Genomic DNA, 20,091 nt, shown 5'->3' on the forward strand with positions numbered 1-20,091 from the left:
GGGGTCCTCCTCTTCCCCCCATGAGGCCTCTTCCTCGGTATCGGACATAAGCTCATGTAGCTGAGTCCTTAACCAGGCCCGGCATCGAGGCACCGAGGCCTCGGTGTCGTCGAGCGGTGGACTCCTGCGCCAGCGGGGACGAAGCTCCCTCCATCGACTGGGACTCCACCTGCGTGGCGGTCGAGACCGGTGCCGCAAGCGGCGGCGGTGTCTAAGGCCTCGGCACCGGGCTAGAGCTCGCCAGCGCCACAGTCAACGGCACCGGGGGCGCAAGCACCCCCGGCGCCGGCACAGCCTGGCGCATCAGCCCTTCCAGGATCCCCGGAAGGATGGCTCGGAGGCACTCGTCCAGGCCCGCTGTCGGGAAAGACGGGGGACCGGTAGAGGCGTCGGTGCCGGAAGCTGCTCGGGTCCAGGAGACTGCACCGAAGTGCTGGGACCCTGACGTGTCGGTACCTCCACTACCGAGGGGGACCTCTCCTCTCAACGTGGACGCTTCGGCGTCGACTCCTCTCCGGCACCGAGGGCCGGGCGCACCGATGGGGACCGATGACTGTGCTTTTTCTGTTTTTTGCGGTGCCCGTCATCAGCGCCCGGTGGAACAGAGGAGGATGTCGTCGATCCCCCTCGGTCTCGAGGGGCCAGGTCAGACAGGGTTCGGTCCCGAGGGCCATGAGCAGAGGGAGTGACCGGGGCCGATTGCCCACGCGGCCTCTCACCCCTACCGTCACCGGAGGACCGGCGGGCCGACGGGACCTGTACTCCTGGGGTCGATGCCATCGGTGTTGATTTCGCGGACACCGATACCGGTACCGAAGAACCGGCTGTCGATACCGATGCCGTCGAGGGGCCGGCGCAAGTTCCAAAAAGACAGTCCCGAAGCACTTGCCTCGCAATCTGAGTCCGTTTCCGGAGACCAAGACACAAAGAACACGACTTGATATTGTGCTCCGGCCCGAGGCACTGGAGGCACCAAGCGTGGGTGTCGGTCTGCGAGATAGGCCGGCCGCACCGACCACACTTCTTAAATCCACTCGGGACCTTAGAGGACATCGACGGAAAAATCGCGTCGGCGAAGTTAAAGTCGATGGTGGCTGTAAATCACACCTCGAAAAATAATCGACCGCGCGGCCACAAGGCCGCAACGCGACGCCCCCGCTAGAAACGAGGGAAAATAAAGCGCGTGGTTTTTTTTTTTTTTTTTTAAATGAAAAAGGAAAAACTGGAGTGCGCAGCCACAGAAACAAAAAATAAACGAATTCGCGAACGCCGCAACGGTTTTCCGGGGCTAAGAGAGCGGCAGACGCACGACTCTCTCCAGGCGCGGAAAAGAAAAGACTGGCGGGAAGACGGCCGCGCATGCGCGGTGGGCATGCCCTGCTTGCGGACCGCCCGCGAAGCTTCTTCCGGTTGGTGGGGGCTGTCGCGGACGTCACCCAGTCGTGAGAACATGCAGCCTGCTTGTCCTCGGAGAAAAGTGGGTTATGTCCTTCTACCAGCAGGTGGAGATAGAGAAGGCTGCTAGAGCTCTGCCATGAGGTATCCTGTGCAGCAACCTCACTTTCAGTATGATCAATACCAAAGCAGTAAGGAAATCAGGATACCATGCATCAAACTCCTGCTTTAGACACAAACAGGGAGAGAATCAGCAGCGCTGCAGTCAAACTGCGGTCTTACTCCTGTACCATCCTTCCATGGAAGAAGTGCCCAGAGGACACAAACAGCTGTGATTAAAACATTGTCCTCATCAAGAACAAAGGAAGGACCTCTGGATTGATCTGTTGGAACTAATGGAAAGAAAAATCAAGTAATGACTATCTTCCAAAGCATCCTACAGATCAATCCAGACACAAGTGGGATGTACCAAAGCAGTCCAAGTGGGGTGGGACTGCAGAGCCAGAAGCCCCAAGAGCCATTGCCAGTCCCCAGAGATCTTCCCGTTGCAAGATGCACCAGAACCTCCCTCCAGGGCAAAGAGAAGCAGCTTGACCACAGCCGAGCGAAAGGAGGGCAGGCTGAACCCCCAAGAGAGAGAGAGACACCTGGAGATAAAAGGATGTCCCAACTTGCTGAGAGAACTACTCAGGAGTCCCAACTGGAGAAGAGTGTGGCCTCTGGCAGCAGAAAAGTCACACCAGCCTGCAAAGGACTAAAGTTTAACAACCAGTGAAGGCAAAACCTAACCAGGCTAGAGAGCCAGTGACTGGGCCAGAAACAGGCTGAGGCAACAAATGCTGTGCCAGCCATAGCCAAGCAAGGAACAGTGGCCAGAGCTGCAGAGCAGGCCAACCAGAAACAGCACCAGGTTTGACAGGGAGAATACCTGGCTTACCTGCTGTAGACAGACTTTAAAGCAGGGCAACTCACAGCCCAACCCCTGTGAGGTCAAGGCCCACTATCCAAAGCCAGACCAATATCCCATGGGCCTGCATAGGAGGCCTACTCAGTGCCTCACTACTCCCAATGTCTTGGTCTCAAAAGCAGTCATTCCTACTGTGATTCCCAATGCAGTCGATGTCTATTCAGACCTCGATGCCGACAAAGAACTGGACTCCAAAGCCTCCCGGGAAACCTGGGTCCTTTGCTTCATATGCTTCAGTTGGAGCACTTGCAGGGTCTTCCTGTTCTGACTTTCCCAGTTGACAGCAGGGGTTACAGAGGGTAGGTCTGCCTCTTGGCCCTATACTCTGCCTAGGTCTTCCTCTGTCAGTGCTGGATTATTTCTGGGGAGTTTTTGTTTGCCTATTGCCAAACTCCTTACACAAAAAAAAAAAAAAAAAAAAAAAAAAAAAACAGTTCATAGGTCTCATCTCCCACATTTAATATTGCTGCTGAGGCTCTTGGTGTTCTGCCTTAGGGGTGGGGATTTGCAGCACTGATCTTTTTGTTTTTATCACTGGGCTCTGTAGTAACACTACCCACTTGTGAGAAGCCTGCTTGTCTTTGGAGAATCAGAGGCCATCGCACACCACCTAGTTTGGCAAATTCACCATAGAAAAATCAAGAGCTTTTTGGAACGTGAGCAGCACTCCAGCATTCATGCACACAAGTGCCTTCCCACCCATAGCATTAATGCATCGGCTTAAGTTTGTTTTTTCCATGTGAGAAGCAGCTGCATTTCTGCCTGCTCTGAGGTTTTTTTTTTTTGTTTTTTGGTTTTTTTTTTTCGTCTTTAGGTGTGTGTTTCCTTTTTTAGTTTTGCAGTGTGTCCATTTCCTTTCCTTTTCTTGAACACGGGCTGATTTTAGGTCTGCTCCATCAGGGTTTTTTTTGTGCCTTCCCCCCCCCCAAATGTCCACGAAGACTCCCAGTGGCTTCAAACGTTGTACCTGGTGCAACCAGACCATCTCGGGAGAGTTCACCCATGCTTGGTGTCTTCAGTGCCTTGGGCTCAGTTGTAGCCCTGCCAACTGTCCTTTTTGTCTTCATATGAAGCAAAGGACCCAGGTTTCCCGGGAGGCTTTGGAGTCCAGTTCTTTGTCGGCATCGAGGTCTGAATAGACATCAACTGCATTGGGAATCACAGTAGGAATGACTGCTTTTGAGAAAAAGACATTGGGAGTAGTGAGGCATTGAGTAGGCCTCCTGCTATGCAGGCCCATGGGATATTGGTCTGGCTTTGGATAGTGGGCTCTGGCTGGCACAGCATTCGTTGCCTCAGCCTGTTTCTGGCCCAGTCACTGGCTCTCTAGCCTGGTTAGGTTTTGCTCTCACTGGTTGTTAAACGTTAGTCCTTTGCAGGCTGGTATGACTTTTCTGCTGCCAGAGGCCACACTTCTCCAGTTGGGACTCCTGAGTAGTTCTCTCAGCAAGTCGGGACATCCTTTATCTCCAGGTGTCTGTCTCTCTTTCTTGGGGGGGGTTCAGCCCGCCCTCCTTTCGCTCGGCTGTGGTCAAGCTGCTTCTCTTTGCCCTGGAGGGAGGTTCTGGTGCATCTTGCAACGGGAAGATCTCTGGGGACTGGCAATGGCTCTTGGGGCTTCTGGCTCTACAGTCCCACCCCACTTGTCTCTGGATTGATCTGTAGGATGCTTTGGAAGGTAGTCATTACTTGATTTTTCTTTCCATTAGTTCCAACCGATCAATCCAGAGGTCCTTCCTTTGTTCTTTATGAGGACAGGGAGTAGCATCTGACAAAGCCCTCAGAACTTGGAGACAGCACTCCTCCAGCCACCAGGCTTGACAGCTGGTAAGAGTTTGTTTTGGTTTGTTTTTTTTTTAAGCTCTGCCACTAAAATGGAAGCCCAGGTTGTGACTTTGCAGCCACAGTTGAACACCTCCAAAGGAACCCCAAGGGTAGGTTCTCCTTCCAAAAGGAAACCAAGAGAAATGTGGACCAATCAAGATCCAAAATCACCAGCAACCACAGGAAGGCAGAGTGACTGCCAAGCCCTGACTTTCCAGCCACAGCCGAACACCTCCAAAAGGACCCCCAAGGGTAGGTTCTCCTGCCAAAGGAGGCCAAGAGAATGTGGAATGCCCAAGATCCCAAATCACTAACCACCAAACTTGGATGTCTTTTTTTTATGTTGTGGATAAAAGGAGTCCCCCAACAAGGTGCGGCAGAAAGGTGGCACCAAATGCCACTACTCTTCAGTAATAGCACAGGGACAAAAGGAAGATCATGGAAAAAAAAAAAAAAAAAAGGAGCCCACCGCCAAGTGTGGCATGCAGCTGGGACTAAAGAGCCGGTGTCTGCATTCTATAACAGATGGCCACTCCAATATGGTGGCCAGGAGTGTAGCCTGCCAAAAAAAAAGAATCCCGAGGTAATTGCTGAACATGGGAAGAGGTTTCAAGCCAGAACAGCACAAGGGGAGCCAGAGGCTGCCACACTGCTTGGGTGCTGGCAATAGTTTTTTTTTGTATGAAGGGCAGAACTACCAAAACTGCTCTGAGCAAACAGATTACAGGTTTGTATGGCTTTTTTTTTTCTGACAGCCTGAGACAGGAAATGCAGGTTTTAACACTGAGTGTGAGAGGAAAGAGTGGCCTAGTGGTTAGGGTGGTGGACTTTGGTCCTGGGGAACCGAGTTCAATTCCCACTTCAGGCACAGGTAGCTCCTTGTGACTCTGGGCAAGTCACTTAACCCTCCATTGCTCCATGTAAGCCACATTGAGCGGGAAAACGCGGGGTACAAATGTAAACAAAAAAAAGCCATGCACATGCTATGACCACATTTTTTGACAGGGACTGTGGCAGATGAACAAAACAGGCCCTGAGGGTGGTTAATGGAGGGGAGGGACCTGGTACCACCAGGTGTACCCCAAGAGACTGGCATCTCCACACCAAGACCCCCAACTCAACTGAACCTGAGGGAACAGGCCAGGAGCAAGCACCAAACCAGAGCTGCACAGAGATGTCCATCCACCTGAGAGAATGCTGAAAGCAAGGCTGCTGCACAGGATACCTTGTTGCAGAGTTCTCTCTTTATCGCCACCTGCTGGTAGAGGGACATAACCCACTTGTCAGGTCTCTAGATTGAGCTGTGGGATGCTATGGAAAAGGTGTGTTTCCAAGACAGCAACCTTAATGGTATTGCTTGACTGCAATATCAGAAAAAATTGCAGCCAGAAGTTCTTGGAGACGGGTCATTACAAGAAAAACCATTATGCAAAGGGCTGAAAGCCAGCCACACTGCAAACATTCTTCAGCCTGGCACTAGAGAAAAATGTAAATGATCCAGTCTTGACAAGAGCTGCCACAGAATTGCACAAAGGCCTGCAAAAGAGGACTTGACACATCATCAAAAGGCAATGAAGGCATAAGAGTTGCTGACAATCAATAAAGCAAAAGCAAAGGCCAAAAAACAAAGTGGCACCAAAGGACAGGTGAGGAAGAGCTTGTCATAAGGTAGCACCTCATGCTCTTTAGCCCTGACAGAAGGTTCCACAATTACCAAACTGTACCCCAGAGAAATCCATGAGATTTGAGCCACAATGAAAAGCACCAAGCTGACACTACCTCATATACCAGAGACAGGGTATGATACATACCTGTAGCAGTTGTTCTCCGAGGACAGCAGGCTGATTGTTCTCACGACTGGGTGACGTCCGCGGCAGCCCCCACCAACCGGAAATAAGCTTCGCGGGACGGTCGACACGCAGGGCACGCCCACCGCGCATGCGCGGCCGTCTTCCCGCCCGTGCGCGACCGCTCCCGCCAGTTGAATGACTAGCAAAAAATATGAAATACACAACTCCAAAGGGGAGGAGGGAGGGAAGGTGAGAACAATCAGCCTGCTGTCCTCGGAGAACAACTGCTACAGGTATGTATCATACCCTTTCTCCGAGGACAAGCAGGCTGCTTGTTCTCACGACTGGGGTATCCCTAGCTCTCAGGCTCACTCAAAACAAGAACCCAGGTCAATTGAACCTCGCAACGGCGAGGAAACAACAGAAATTGACCTACGAAGAACAACTAACTGAGAGTGCAGCCTGACCAGAATAAATTCGGGTCCTGGAGGGTGGAGTTGGACTTACACCCCAAACAGATTCTGCAGCACCGACTGCCCGAACCGACTGTCGCGTCGGGTATCCTGCTGGAGGCAGTAATGTGATGTGAATGTGTGGACAGATGACCACGTCGCAGCCTTGCAAATCTCTTCAATAGTGGCTGACTTCAAGTGGGCCACTGACGCTGCCATGGCTCTAACACTATGAGCCGTGACATGACCCTCAAGAGTCAGCCCAGCCTGGGCGTAAGTGAAGGAAATGCAATCTGCTAGCCAATTGGAGATGGTGCGTTTCCCGACAGCGACCCCTAGCCTGTAAGGGTCGAAAGAAACAAACAATTGGGCGGACTGTCTGTGGGGCTGTGTCCGCTCCAAGTAGAAGGCCAATGCTCTCTTGCAGTCCAATGTGTGCAACTGACGTTCAGCAGGGCGGGTATGCGGCCTGGGGAAGAATGTTGGCAAGACAATTGACTGGTTAAGATGGAACTCCGACACCACCTTCGGCAGGAACTTTGGGTGGGTGCGGAGCACTACTCTGTTGTGATGAAATTTGGTATATGGAGCATGAGCTACTAGGGCTTGAAGCTCACTGACCCTACGAGCTGAAGTAACTGCCACCAAGAAAATGACCTTCCAGGTCAAGTACTTCAGATGGCAGGTATTCAGTGGCTCAAAAGGAGGTTTCATCAGCTGGGTGAGGACGACGTTGAGATCCCATGACACAACAGGAGGCTTGATAGGGGGCTTTGACAAAAGCAAGCCTCTCATGAATCGAACGACTAAAGGCTCTCCAGAGATGGCTTTTCCTTCCACACGATAATGGTAAGCACTAATCGCACTAAGGTGATTCCTTACTGAGTTGGTCTTGAGGCCAGACTCTGATAAGTGCAGAAGGTATTCAAGCAGGTTCTGTGCAGGGCAAGAACGAGGTTCTAGGGCCATGCTCTCACACCACACGACAAACCTCCTCCACTTGAAAAAGTAACTCTTTTTAGTGGAATCCTTCCTAGAGGCAAGCAAGACCCGGGAGACACCCTCAGACAGACCCAACGCAGTGAAGTCTACGCCCTCAACATCCAGGCCGTGAGAGCCAGAGACTGGAGGTTGGGGTGCAGCAACGCTCCGTCGTTCTGCGAAATGAGAGTCGGAAAACACTCCAATCTCCACGGTTCTTCGGAGGACAACTCCAGAAGAAGAGGGAACCAGATCTGACGGGGCCAAAAGGGCGCGATCAGAATCATGGTGCCGCGGTCTTGCTTGAGCTTCAGTAAGGTCTTCCCCACCAAAGGTATGGGAGGATAAGCATACAGGAGGCCGGTCCCCCAATGGAGGAGAAAGGCATCCGACGCTAGCCTGCCGTGTGCCTGAAGTCTGGAACAGAACAGAGGCAGCTTGTGGTTGGTCTGAGAGGCGAAAAGGTCCACCGAGGGGGTGCCCCACGCTCGGAAGATCTTGCGTACCACTCTGGCATGGAGCGACCACTCGTGCGGTTGCATGACTCTGCTCAGTCTGTCGGCCAGACTGTTGTTTACGCCTGCCAGGTACGTGGCTTGGAGGAGCATGCCGAACCGACACGCCCAACGCCACATCCCGACGGCCTCCTGGCACAGGGGGCGAGATCCGGTGCCCCCCTGCTTGTTGACGTAATACATTGCAACCTGATTGTCTGTCCGAATTTGGATAATTTGACAGGACAGCCGATCTCTGAAAGCCTTCAGTGCGTTCCAGATCGCTCGGAGCTCCAGGAGGTTGATCTGCAGATCCTTTTCCTGGAGGGACCACAGACCCTGAGTGTGGAGCCCATCGACATGGGCTCCCCACCCCAGGCGAGATGCATCCGTCGTCAGCACTTTCGTGGGCTGCGGAATTTGGAATGGACGTCCCAGGGTCAAATTGGTCCGGATGGTCCACCAGAGCAGTGAAGTGCGGCAACTGGTGGAGAGGCGGATGACATCTTCTAGATTCCCGGTGGCTTGAAACCACTGGGAAGCTAGGGTCCATTGAGCAGATCTCATGTGAAGACGAGCCATGGGAGTCACATGAACTGTGGAGGCCATATGACCCAGAAGTCTCAACATCTGCCGAGCTGTGATCTGCTGAGACGCTCTGGTCTGCGAAGCCAGGGCCAAGAGATTGGTAGCCCTCGCTTCGGGAAGGTAGGCCTGAGCCGTCTGGGTATTCAGCAGCGCTCCTATGAATTCCAGAGACTGAGTAGGCTGGAGATGGGACTTTGGGTAATTTATCACAAACCCCAGCAGCTCCAGAAGTTGAATAGTGCACTGCATGGACCGGAGGGCTCCTGCCTCCGAGGTGCTCTTGACCAGCCAATCGTCGAGATATGGGAACACGTGCACTCCCAGCTTGCGTAGATACGCCGCCACCACCACGAGGCACTTTGTAAACACTCGTGGGGCAGAGGCGAGCCCAAAGGGCAGCACACAATACTGAAAGTGCCGTGCGCCCAGGCGGAATCTGAGATACTGTCTGTGAGCTGGCAGTATCGGGATGTGAGTGTATGCGTCCTTTAAATCCAGGGAACATAGCCAATCGTTTTTCTGAATCATTGGCAGAAGGGTGCCCAAGGAAAGCATCCTGAACTTTTCTTTGACCAGGAATTTGTTCAGGCCTCTCAGGTCTAGGATGGGACGCATCCCCCCTGTTTTCTTTTCCACAAGGAAGTACCTGGAATAGAATCCCTGCCCTTCCTGCCCGGGTGGTACGGGCTCGACCGCATTGGCGCTGAGAAGGGCGGAGAGTTCCTCTGCAAGTACCTGCTTGTGAAGGGAGCTGAAAGACTGAGCTCCCGAAGGACAATTTGGAGGCAGGGAGGCCAAATTCAGGGCGTATCCGCACCGCACTATTTGGAGAACCCACTGGTCGGAGGTTATGAGAGGCCACCTTTGGTGAAAAAATTTTAACCTCCCTCCGACCGGCAGATCGTCCGGTACGGACACTTGTAGGGCGGCTATGTTCCCGTGGATCCAGTCAAAAGCCCGTCCCCGGCTTTTGCTGTGGAGGCGCAGGGGGCTGCTTAGGCGCACGCTGTTGACGAGAACGAGCGCGCTGGGGCTGTCCCTGTGCCTGGCGAGGCCTTCGGGCCGGCTGGTTGCACCTACGCTTTGCAAAAGAATAGGGTGCAGCCTGCCGTGCCCGGGAAGAACGCCCACCCGTGGGGGCGGGTGCTGAAGGCGCCCGGTGGGAGAGCTTGTCGAGAGCGGTTTCCCGCTGATGCAGTTGGTCCACCATCTGCTCGACCTTCTCACCGAAAATGTTATCCCCCCGGCAAGGGACGTCAGCCAGTCTCTGCTGGGTGCGGTTGTCCAGGTCAGAGGCACGCAGCCATGAGAGCCTGCGCATCACTATACCTTGGGCCGCAGCACGAGATGCCACGTCACAGGTGTCAAAAATCCCCCTGGACAGGAACTTTCTGCACGCCTTCAGCTGCCTGACCACCTCCTGATAAGGCCTGGACTGCTCCGGCGGGAGCTTATCGACCAGGTCCGCCAGCTGTTGCACATTGGTCCGCATGTGGATGCTCATATAGAGCAGGTAAGATTGGATGCGGGTCACGAGCATGGAGGATTGGTAGGCCTTCCTCCCAAATGAGTCCAGAGTGCGAGACTCCCGCCCCGGGGGCGCCGAGGCGGTATCCCTCGAACTCCGTGCCCTCTTGAGAGCAGAATCCACGACCGCTGAGTCATGGGGCAACTGGGGCCGCATGAGCTCTGGGTCAGAGTGGATCCTGTACTGGGACTCTGCTTTCTTGGGAATGGTGGGATTAGTTAGTGGTCGCACCCAGTTCCGGAGCAGCGTCTCCTTCAGGACATTGTGCAGCGGTACCGTGGAGGACTCTCTAGGTGGTGATGGATAGTCGAGGACCTCGAGCATCTCGGCCCTCGGCTCTTCCACAGAGACCACGGGAAAGGGAATGCTTATAGACATATCCCGCACAAAGGAGGCAAAGGAGAGACTCTCAGGAGGTGAGAGCTTCCTCTCCGGTGACGGCGTGGGGTCCGAGGGAAGGCCCGTAGACTCCTCTGAGGAGAAATATCTCGGGTCCTCCTCTTCCCCCCACGAGTCCTCATCCTCGGTATCGGACATTAGCTCATGTAGCTGCGTCCGGTACCGGGCCCGGCTCGACGTCGAGGCACCGAGGTCTCGGTGTCGTCGAGCGGTGGACTCCCGCGCCGGCGGGGACGGAGCTCCCTCCATCGACGTCGACGGGGACTCCACCTGCGTGGCTGTCGAGACCGGCACCGCAAGCGGCGGCGGTGTCGACTGCCCCGGCGCCGGGCTAGAGCTCGCCGGCGCCACAGTCATCGGCGCCGAGGGCGCAAGCACCCCCGGCGCCGGGCTAGAGCTCGCCGGCGCCACAGTCATCGGCGCCGAGGGCGCAAGCACCCCCGGCGCCGGCACAGCCTGGCGCATCAGCCCTTCCAGGATCCCCGGAAGGATGGCTCTGAGGCACTCGTCCAGGCCCGCTGCCGGGAAAGGCGGTGGGGCCGGTAAGGGTGTCGGTGCCGGAAGCTGCTGGGGGCCAGGAGACGGCACCGAGGTGCCGGAACCCCGACGCGTCGGTACCTCCACCACCGACGGAGATCTCTCCTCTCTGCGATGACGCTTCGGCGTCGACTCCTCTTCAGGGTGTACCGAGGGCTCCCGGTGACGGCGCTTCTTGTCTTTTTTCCGGTGCACGTCACCGGTGCCGGAGGGCATGGAGGAGGAGGGGGTCGATCCCCCTCGGTCTCGGGGTACCGGGTCCGACAGGGTTCGGTCCCGTGGCTCACGAGTTGAGGGAGTGACCGGGGCCGACTGCCCACGCGGTCTCTCTACCCCACTCTCGCCGGCGGACCGGCGGGCCGACGGGACCTGTTCTCCTGGGGTCGCTGCCATCGGTGCCGATGTCTCGGGCATCGATACCGGTACCGAAGAACCGGTCTTCGATACCGATGCCGTCGAGGTCGACGTCGAGGGGCCGGCGCAAGTTCCAAAAAGACGGTCCCGCAGAACTTGCCTCGCAACCTGAGTCCGTTTCCGGAGACCGAGACACAAAACGCACGACTTGAGATTGTGCTCCGGCCCGAGGCACTGGAGGCACCAAGCGTGGGTGTCGGTCTGCGAGATCGGCCGGCCGCAGCGACCACACTTTTTAAATCCACTCGGGACCTTCGAGGACATCGACGGAAAAATCGCGTCGGCGAAGTCAAAGTCGGCAATGGTGGCTAAAATCACACCACGAAAACTGAAACCGACCGAGCGGCCACTAGGCCGCAACGAGGCGTCCCCGCTAGAAAGCGAGGGAAAAGAAGGAGCGCGTGCTCCACACGCGCAAAATTCTTTTTTTTTTTTTTTTTTTTTTTTTAATAAAAGAGAAAGAAGAAGAAGAAGAGGCCGAACAGGCCAAAAGCGACGATCCGCGTAAACGCGGTCGAAAAAATCCGGCGGCTGAAACGAGAGAGAGGGGAAAACACAACTCTCTCAGTCGCGGAAAAAAAGTAACTGGCGGGAGCGGTCGCGCGGGAAGACGGCCGCGCATGCGCGGTGGGCGTGCCCTGCGTGTCGACCGTCCCGCGAAGCTTATTTCCGGTTGGTGGGGGCTGCCGCGGACGTCACCCAGTCGTGAGAACAAGCAGCCTGCTTGTCCTCGGAGAAAAAAAGGTACATGGAATAATCAGCTGCTGGGGGGGGGGGGGGGGGGAGGAGGAGAAGATCAGGAATGCTGAATCAAGCCATACTGACATGTGGCTGTACAAAAAAAAAAAAAAAAAAAAGTCTGGAGCAGCATGTACCCCTCCCAAAAAAAAAATCCCCCACCCCAAACTCCTCAGAACAGAGGTTAAGAAGAATGCACACATCCTCCCTAAAAAATAAATTTAAAAAAAATTTACAAATACAACTAGGAGGAACCAAAGTACTTATTGGCTGAGTAGGAGCCCATATAAAAAAATAAAAAAGCATATGAAATTTGTATCCAACAAGTTTATTAGCCAGTAGCCTCCTGGGAAAAAAAAAAAGTCCTTAAGAACGAGTGAGGGATGAACCTGTTAGCCAGCTCAATCCAGAATTTCTTCATAAATTAAAAAGCATGCATCCTCCAAAATGATTCCACCTGCTCGACACCCAGCAAGAACTGGGGCAAGAGCTAGTTGAATGAAAGCACCAGAGGTGCTGCATGATGCTTTCAACCATCTGCTTGGAGACAAAAGATACTGAAGTCACATCACTGGTTACTGGTCAAACAGATTATCCTTAAGGTAGCTTCTTCCCTTGTTTTAAGTAGTCTGTACAGTACTCTGCTTGGCAGTTAGAGTTGTTAAACAAGTATAAATTACACTATAAACATTCCAGGCCTTAAGGAGCAAATCATAAGAACTATTTGTCTCATCTGCTGGCTGGTCATATGAGAAAGTTCAAATGAATAGGGTTATGTCCCAGTATAGCTCTCCCCATATCCGAGCAGCAGATTATGGACTTTCCTCCAGAAGTTGTCCAAACCTTGGAAGCTAGACACACTAATGATGTTACCAGTCTTCTGGCAATGCGCTCAACTATACCAATTGAAAGTCTGAAGCATTACCATATAATCAGTCTAATTTTTGAAAGGGGTGTATTCCATTTACTTGTTTTGCTCCCCTCATGATTTTGTTATCTTGGCCCCTGCAGCTGTCTTCTCCAAACCTCTTAAGCCTTTCCTCATATGAAAAGGAGTTCCATCCCCTTAATCGTTTTGATAGCCCTCAGAAGTTCTAATTCTGCAGTTAGAGATGGTGACCAGAAATGCACACAATACACATTTATGCTGCACTAGATCGGTTATAGCACAGCTCTTGTATTCAGGGTGGCAGCCCTGTTAGAACTTGATTAGAAGCCAGTTTAAACCTTTCAGAAGCAGAGTCAGAAAAATAAGCAAACTGCTTTTAAAGCATCACCTCCTTAAAAAGACCGATAATCAAGTATAACCATACTTCCAAGTTCCGGAGATAAACATAGATGTCCTTCACATATTCACTGCACAGCTGAGGTTTGCTGCTGTCTCCTACATCAATATCCTCCACATTAAGTAGTGTACCAGAGAAGGCTTGACATAGTTCCTCCTCTTTCATAGACACATCCATAGGAGCTGGTGATGGAACCTAAAGTTTAAGCCATTAAGACACTGAATCAGTAAAAACTAAGGAAAAAGGTCTCTTCCTAGCAGCTTTTGGAAAGTAGTAGTCTCCTGGCAAACCTCAGATTGTACTCCATTTTAAATTTCAATAGGCAACAAGGCTACATGTACATGTAATTCTATTTACTACAGTAGCTACTCTACTGAAGCCTCAATGCCAACTGGGTAACATGTAGCGTATGCATAGCCAGCAGCAAAAGCTGTTCAAGTAACCCATGTTGTAACATTGATCTCCTTTAGAGTGCAGGTTGCATTGTCACAGGCAGAGTCTTTCAGATACCAGAGCACCACCATGAAGTTTGAAGACTGCAACTAAGGACACACTAGAAGGACTAATCAATTTCTACATTCCTCAGTGAAGACACAGTATCACAAGTGGTCAGTTTGTTATAGCCAGCCAACAGTGTCATGCTATGCTTGGCGGACACAGTCGGGTTTAAAATAAGCATTTGTTTCTGTACTAGCAAGTTAAGGAAGAAAAGCTGCATGTTCTAAAGTTTTGCTAGAAAGGCACTTCCAAAGTGTGGAATTTGACCAGATAGAAGACTGGTCATCAGCAAGTGCTTTCCCATTCAGCTAGGACACTGCTGGAAAGTAAGCTTGCTAGCAAAAAAGTGTACAGTTGCACCCCCATGCCTAGTTCACAAGCTTAGCTTAAATATTTGACATGTCTGAGGTCCCATACACAAGTAGCTAGCAGTTTTATAGGTTAGCCACTAAGTAGGATTTTATTTAACACCCCCAGTTAGGTGCTGGCTTTAGAAGTTTCACAATTTTATTAGCCTGCTACATTCAGAGCAACATCTCCACACACACACAAAAAAAAAAAAATTTGCCTGTTGCACCACCCCCCACTTATTTTCCTTGGTGGACATGACAATCCCCACACAGGGCTTTTTTTTTGCTAATCACTGGGAGCAAAAGGAGTTTTGGACCTGGGAGGACCCTATTCTATAAGGGGCATATAAGAGCACTAAGTCCCTGTCCACCTGGAAGATACTTAAATGGTGCTTAGTGGAATATTTTGGCCTGTGTGCCTAATAGAATGTACTATAACAGAGCATACACATTGCTCAGCCTCATGCAGAGATGCTATAAGGATGTCTCCCTCTTCTACCCAAGCAGCTGGTTGATTCACAGTAACCTACTGAATCTAGGGTGCAACACCCCCCTTTGGGCTAATACTAAATATGTGTTAATTATGATGTTGCCAGATAGACCTCATACCAGTTCCAACGTTTGAAATACTTACCTTTGGAAGAAGAGTAGTCACTAGTTCTGGTTTAGGCTTCTGTATCACTTTTGTTTGTTTGGGAACTGGTTTTGTAGCTTCAATTGATGCTTTGATATTCTATCAAGACAAAATGACAATAGCAGAAGTAGACTAGAAAGAGCATTGCACCTAAGACCCAGGTGTGTAACTCCAGAGCTACAACCAAGGCTTAATCTGTAGACGTGGAACTGTTGAGCCAGGGAAGGGGTAGCAGGAGTAACTTCTCGGCAGGGCCACCTCTACCATTGAGCGACTTCAATATTGCCCTGAGAAGTGGGTCCATATGATTTTGCCAGAGGCCCCACTAAGTTTGGCAACTAGCTATTTTGCCAGCCTGGATGGTTTCCAGAGGAAGACTAGTGGTTTGGTTTATCCTATTACATGCAGGATTTCCCAATTCTTAGGAAATGCAATGGGAAATAAAACTGCAAGTCCCTGCCTGGACTAATAAAACCCCTTCAAGTAAACAGATTGGTGACTCTAGATGCAGATATCAAGAGATATACGGTTTTAAACGGGCAAAATATTTTGGGTACAATTCTGTCATCCAGGGTTCTAAGCTACAGAAGCATTAGCATTTGTAGCAGATGTTAAGGGCTTCAACCAGGTCAGATTCCATTTAATAGAAACCTGGTCAATGTTTGTCTTGACATTTAACCTAGAATTGCACCTTTTTGAAGATGTTGTACCTTCAGCAGCACTCAAGTTTATTCTGTTTCTGAAGAGGTCATGCCCTTCCAACAGCAGGAAATGCTCCAGAAAGGTATCCAGAGGCACTGGATTAAGTATTATTGTGGACCAACCTTGTTTGGACCACTAGCTACAGTGGTATCTGCTCCTAATCCTAAACCATAGGCCAAGTCTCCCCCATGCCAAAGAAAATGTTAGGAACCCCCTAGGTTATATGCATGACCCAGCAGATAAGTCTTGGGTCAGATGTGATTTTTCTTCATCCCTATTAGAATCTTACCTTAGCTGCTTGTGTTCCCCTAACAGTAACATGATTACCAATATCTCCAAGAGCAGCTCTTCTTGTAGGCATTTGGCTCTTGGCTTTAAGGATACCGCCTCCAATAGCAGGATCCATTTCTCTGTTGGTCTAGGAGAAAGATGGCATCAAGATCTATGAAGTGCCCTAAAACACTCATGTATAGGTTGTGCATTTGTGAGCTGCCAGCAACAGCCCACTCTATCCTACTACATTTTATAAATACAAAATTTTTTTTAATCACCATATTTAAAACTGCACCATCAAGAGTACCACAAGCAGATTAGCATGGCTGGAATGTTATGTTACCATGACCAACTGGTACAAAGACCAGAACTACTTTATTATAAAGTTTTTAAAAAAAATAGGAAACATTTGCAATACTCAAGGGATCTATTGAAGCCCTCCCATAGGTATGAAAATGGGAACACCTCACTGCCTTACTCTAATCTCTTGTCAAGCCCCCTACTGGACTTGATTGTGAGTTAAACTTAAAATAAGCTATTTGGATTTTGATTACACCTTTTTCAGTAGTAGCAGCAGCTCAAGGCAAGTTAAATTCAGATACACTGGTATTTCCCTGTACCCGGAGGGCTCACAATCTAAGTTTATACCCGAGGCAACAAAGGGTTAAGTGATTTGCCCAATATCACAAGGAGCAGCAATGGAATTTGAACTGGACACCTCAATGTCAAGACCATTGGTCTAAGCACTACGCCACTACTCTGCTGGTCAAGTTTTTTTCCCCATGTTCTATGGCCCTGATGGCGAACCTATGACACGCATGTCAGCACTGACATGCATAGCCATTTTCGATGACATGCGGCGCTGCCGCAGTGTGGTCCGCCCTCCCTCCCGGAAACTAACCTTAAAGCCTCCTTTCACGTTGCAGCAGCAGGGCAGGCCACTCCTTCCTTCCATGTCCCGCCCTCGCCTGACGTAACGTCCGCAAGCGCGGAGCACAGAAGGAAGGAGGAGAGGTCTGCCCTGCTGCTGCTTGCTGCGACGTGAAAGGAGGCTTTAAGGTTAGTTCTGGGCCCAGTAGCGGATGAGGGGGGCCCCGGCGACCTCGGGTGGGCAGCGATCTTTCTCGAAGTGACACACCACCCGAGTTATGCTCGGGTTTTTTTTTTTAATTTTGACACACCAAGCTCAAAAAGGTTGCCCATCACTGTTCTATGGACTTGATTTGGGGGGGGGGGGGGGGGGGGGGGGGAGGGGCAAGAGACAGTATTGATATAGGTAATCAACAGAAATAAAACATGGAAGAGAAAATATACCTTTTATTGGACATAATACATTTCTTGATTAGGTTTCCAAGGTTGCCCTTTTGTCAGATCGGAAATAAGCAAATGTTGGTAGATACTGTATATATAAGTGAAACAAAGCATTTCAGTGACAGTCTAACAGGTTGGGGGTGGATAGGTGAGACAGGGAGTTATGCATGGAGACAGGAGGGTGACAAAGCAGTACAATTTTATGGTTTATAATAGAAAACCCAGATCTTTAGACATTTGAAGTCAGAATGATTAAGTCCTGTCTGGTGGATGTCAAAATATTTAAAGATCTGGGTTTTCTATTATAAACCATAAAATTGTACTGCTTTGTCACCCTCCTGTCTCCATGCATATCTCCATCCCTCACCCACCCGCCTCTTCCAGTCTCTCACCGAAATGCTTTGATGTTTCACTTATATATACTGTCATCTACCAACATTTGCTTATTTCCGATCTGACGAAGGGCAACCTTCAAAAGCTAAGAAATGTATTATGTCCAATAAAAAAAAAGGTCTTATGTTGTTTTCTATTGATTACCTTTAAAAGTGGACTAACATGGCTACCACACCTCTCTACTCAAGTATTGATATAGCAAAAAAAAAAAACCCCACATTATTTTCCCATTTCAGCTTAGAAACAGAAGTTTAACCAACATGTTCCACATTTCAAAAAGGAACATGTGCCCCTCTTTGGAAGATAACACTTCCTTTTAGACAGTAAAGAATAGCATAAATGCCCATATTTCTAATTGTGAAAGGGGGGGTGGAAGAAAGGAGGCAAAGTATTTAGAGAACTGCTCTGCAGGACTAGTCAAGAGAACGTGGTATCCTGTGGAACTGTCCGTCTTGCCTTTTACACTCAATAGAGAAAGACATGGGGACAAAGCTTGTCCCCATCCCCATGGGCTCTGTCCTCATGAAGCCTCAACACTTCTATTTAAATCTTTTTATAGAAGTATAAAAATAAATACTGTGCAACTGCTGTTTATAAATGACAGAAAATGAGCAGCTATAACAACCCTCCACCCTTCCAACCCCCAAAATAGCCAATTTCTACTACCCCAAGGAATCCTAATCCACCCTGTCAAAATAGCCAGGGGGTACAAAATACAACCCACTATATATGCTCTAGCCAGGGAGAAATATGCTCTATGAAGCATTATGATTTTTTAATATGTGGATGAATAAGACATCAACAATCTCAGGATTCAGTCTAGCTCTCCTGTCTTCAACATCCCTTCCCAAAATAGGAGATGTCTTCTTAGTCGATGTGCTGGTAGCAGAAAAGTACAGGATACCACATGGAAGTTTTGCTAGTTTAAAAAAAAAGTTAAAATCTCATCTGCATCACTCAGTCCAGTTCATTAACAGGCTTCAAAGTACAAAATGACATGGGGACAAAGTTTGTCCCCAACCCCATCCCTATGTCACTCTAGTGATCAACAGTGGTTTACACTATGGTACAGAGCCAGGCATAGATACTCAAGATTTTAGGTATTTCAAAAATCCTCTATGAAAGGATACTCTTTTGTAACCATAAGAGTCACTCAAAATTCAATAGTATTTACATTAGCTACAACTCAAAGCAGAAAGTTGTAAGTACCCAGAAATAAGTAGACATCTGTGTTTTAGATATCAGGAGCTAGAATAAAGCCAAGCTAGTTATCCCCCACACGTGAAGGTGAATTTTGAAAACACACTTAAGACTTATGATGTTCCATAGTGCTTTGAAAAGGAGCCACATGGTATTTTAACTAGCACACCTCAAATGTCTAAGATGGCTAGCAATACTAGATTAGACACACACACTAATCTACATCACTACTCTTGATTCGTTTAGCAGAATTGTCTTGAAGATCAAGAAAATAATTTTGTTCATTACTAAACTATATAGCAAAAATAAGGGTTTTGGTGGGGAGGGTTGGTTTTTTTTTTTCTCCCCTTACAGTGGATTACAATCAAACACAATATTAAAGAATCGAAACAACTTTGTACAAAACCACTGACCAGTCATTCAGACAGCAAAGAGATATAACCTTGTCTTAAAGTGGAACAGGGTAGTTTAAGTAGAAACTGAAAATCCATTAGACACCGTTTTCACGCTCTTAAAAACAGCTAAAAGCCTCTGAGGAAAAAGAAAAAAAAAAAAGGTACCCCCACACACAATAAGACAAAAATCACCATACTAAAATACAATGCTGCCTCATTACTCTCCAGTAACAAACCACTTTTCCTTTGCAGCTGTTTTAATGATTTAAAGTGTTGTACATTAATTCCAAAAGCAAAAACATAAAGGTAACCATACTAGGTCACACCAATGGTCCATCTAACCCAATACCCTATTTCCAACAGTGGCCAAGTTTGACTATATGTGATTCTACACCAACCTTAAACCCCACTTTATATCATCTACGTTAACAGTAAGTTTTTGTAGCAAATTTAATAACCACAACACATCATAAGACAAACTACCGCCGAAAATAAGAACAAACCACTTTCTACTCACAACAGCACGACGAGTTGCCATCCTGGATGCAGAAAGTATAAAACAAATAAAACACAAACCCCCCACCCCAAGCAAAACTAAAAGGAGCCAATTATGCCAACAACTCAGCAGATACAGCTACCAAGCAGCAGCAAACGTGGCTTGCTTAACCCCCTAAGGCACTATAAAGAGTTTAAAGAGCGCTCCGCCTTCCCTGATTGGACAGAACTTCATAGAATGCATCCACCCCATTGGTTGAGCTCACACCTTTTAGAATGCGTCGTCATGGCGACACGCCCTATGTTCGGAAGTCTATTTAAATACAATCGTCGAACCAACTTTTTAACTTGTCTGTAGAAAGATTTGCTGCTTTCGTTCCTCGGGTCGGGGCTGCACATAGGAAAAAACATTTATCCTTTTTCTTTAGTTGTGTTTTTAATTAAATC

The 20,091-nt window shown here is 49.5% G+C and overlaps 1 protein-coding gene across 3 annotated transcripts in view; it reads right to left on the bottom strand.

The window, feature by feature from the left end:
* CCNB2 (cyclin B2) overlaps nt 1-19,844 on the bottom strand; it is a 40,849-nt gene extending 21,005 nt beyond the window's left edge. The window contains exons 1-4 of one of the 3 annotated variants that reach the window (XM_030188714.1): nt 19,670-19,844; nt 15,867-15,995; nt 14,876-14,974; nt 13,385-13,588 (exon numbers count right to left, since the gene is read on the bottom strand). In XM_030188714.1, coding sequence (XP_030044574.1) covers nt 13,385-13,588; nt 14,876-14,974; nt 15,867-15,995; nt 19,670-19,687 — 450 coding nt within the window. In that variant the 5' untranslated portion in view covers nt 19,688-19,844. Of the gene's footprint in view, nt 1-13,384; nt 13,589-14,875; nt 14,975-15,866; nt 15,996-19,666 lie in introns of all 3 variants that reach the window. The other 2 variants (XM_030188706.1, XM_030188720.1) reach the window with 2 other exon arrangements.
* Nucleotides 19,845-20,091: the final 247 nt, after the last annotated feature.

Source organism: Microcaecilia unicolor, chromosome 1 (genome assembly GCF_901765095.1).
Source record: "Microcaecilia unicolor chromosome 1, aMicUni1.1, whole genome shotgun sequence".
Taxonomy (NCBI): domain Eukaryota; kingdom Metazoa; phylum Chordata; class Amphibia; order Gymnophiona; family Siphonopidae; genus Microcaecilia; species Microcaecilia unicolor.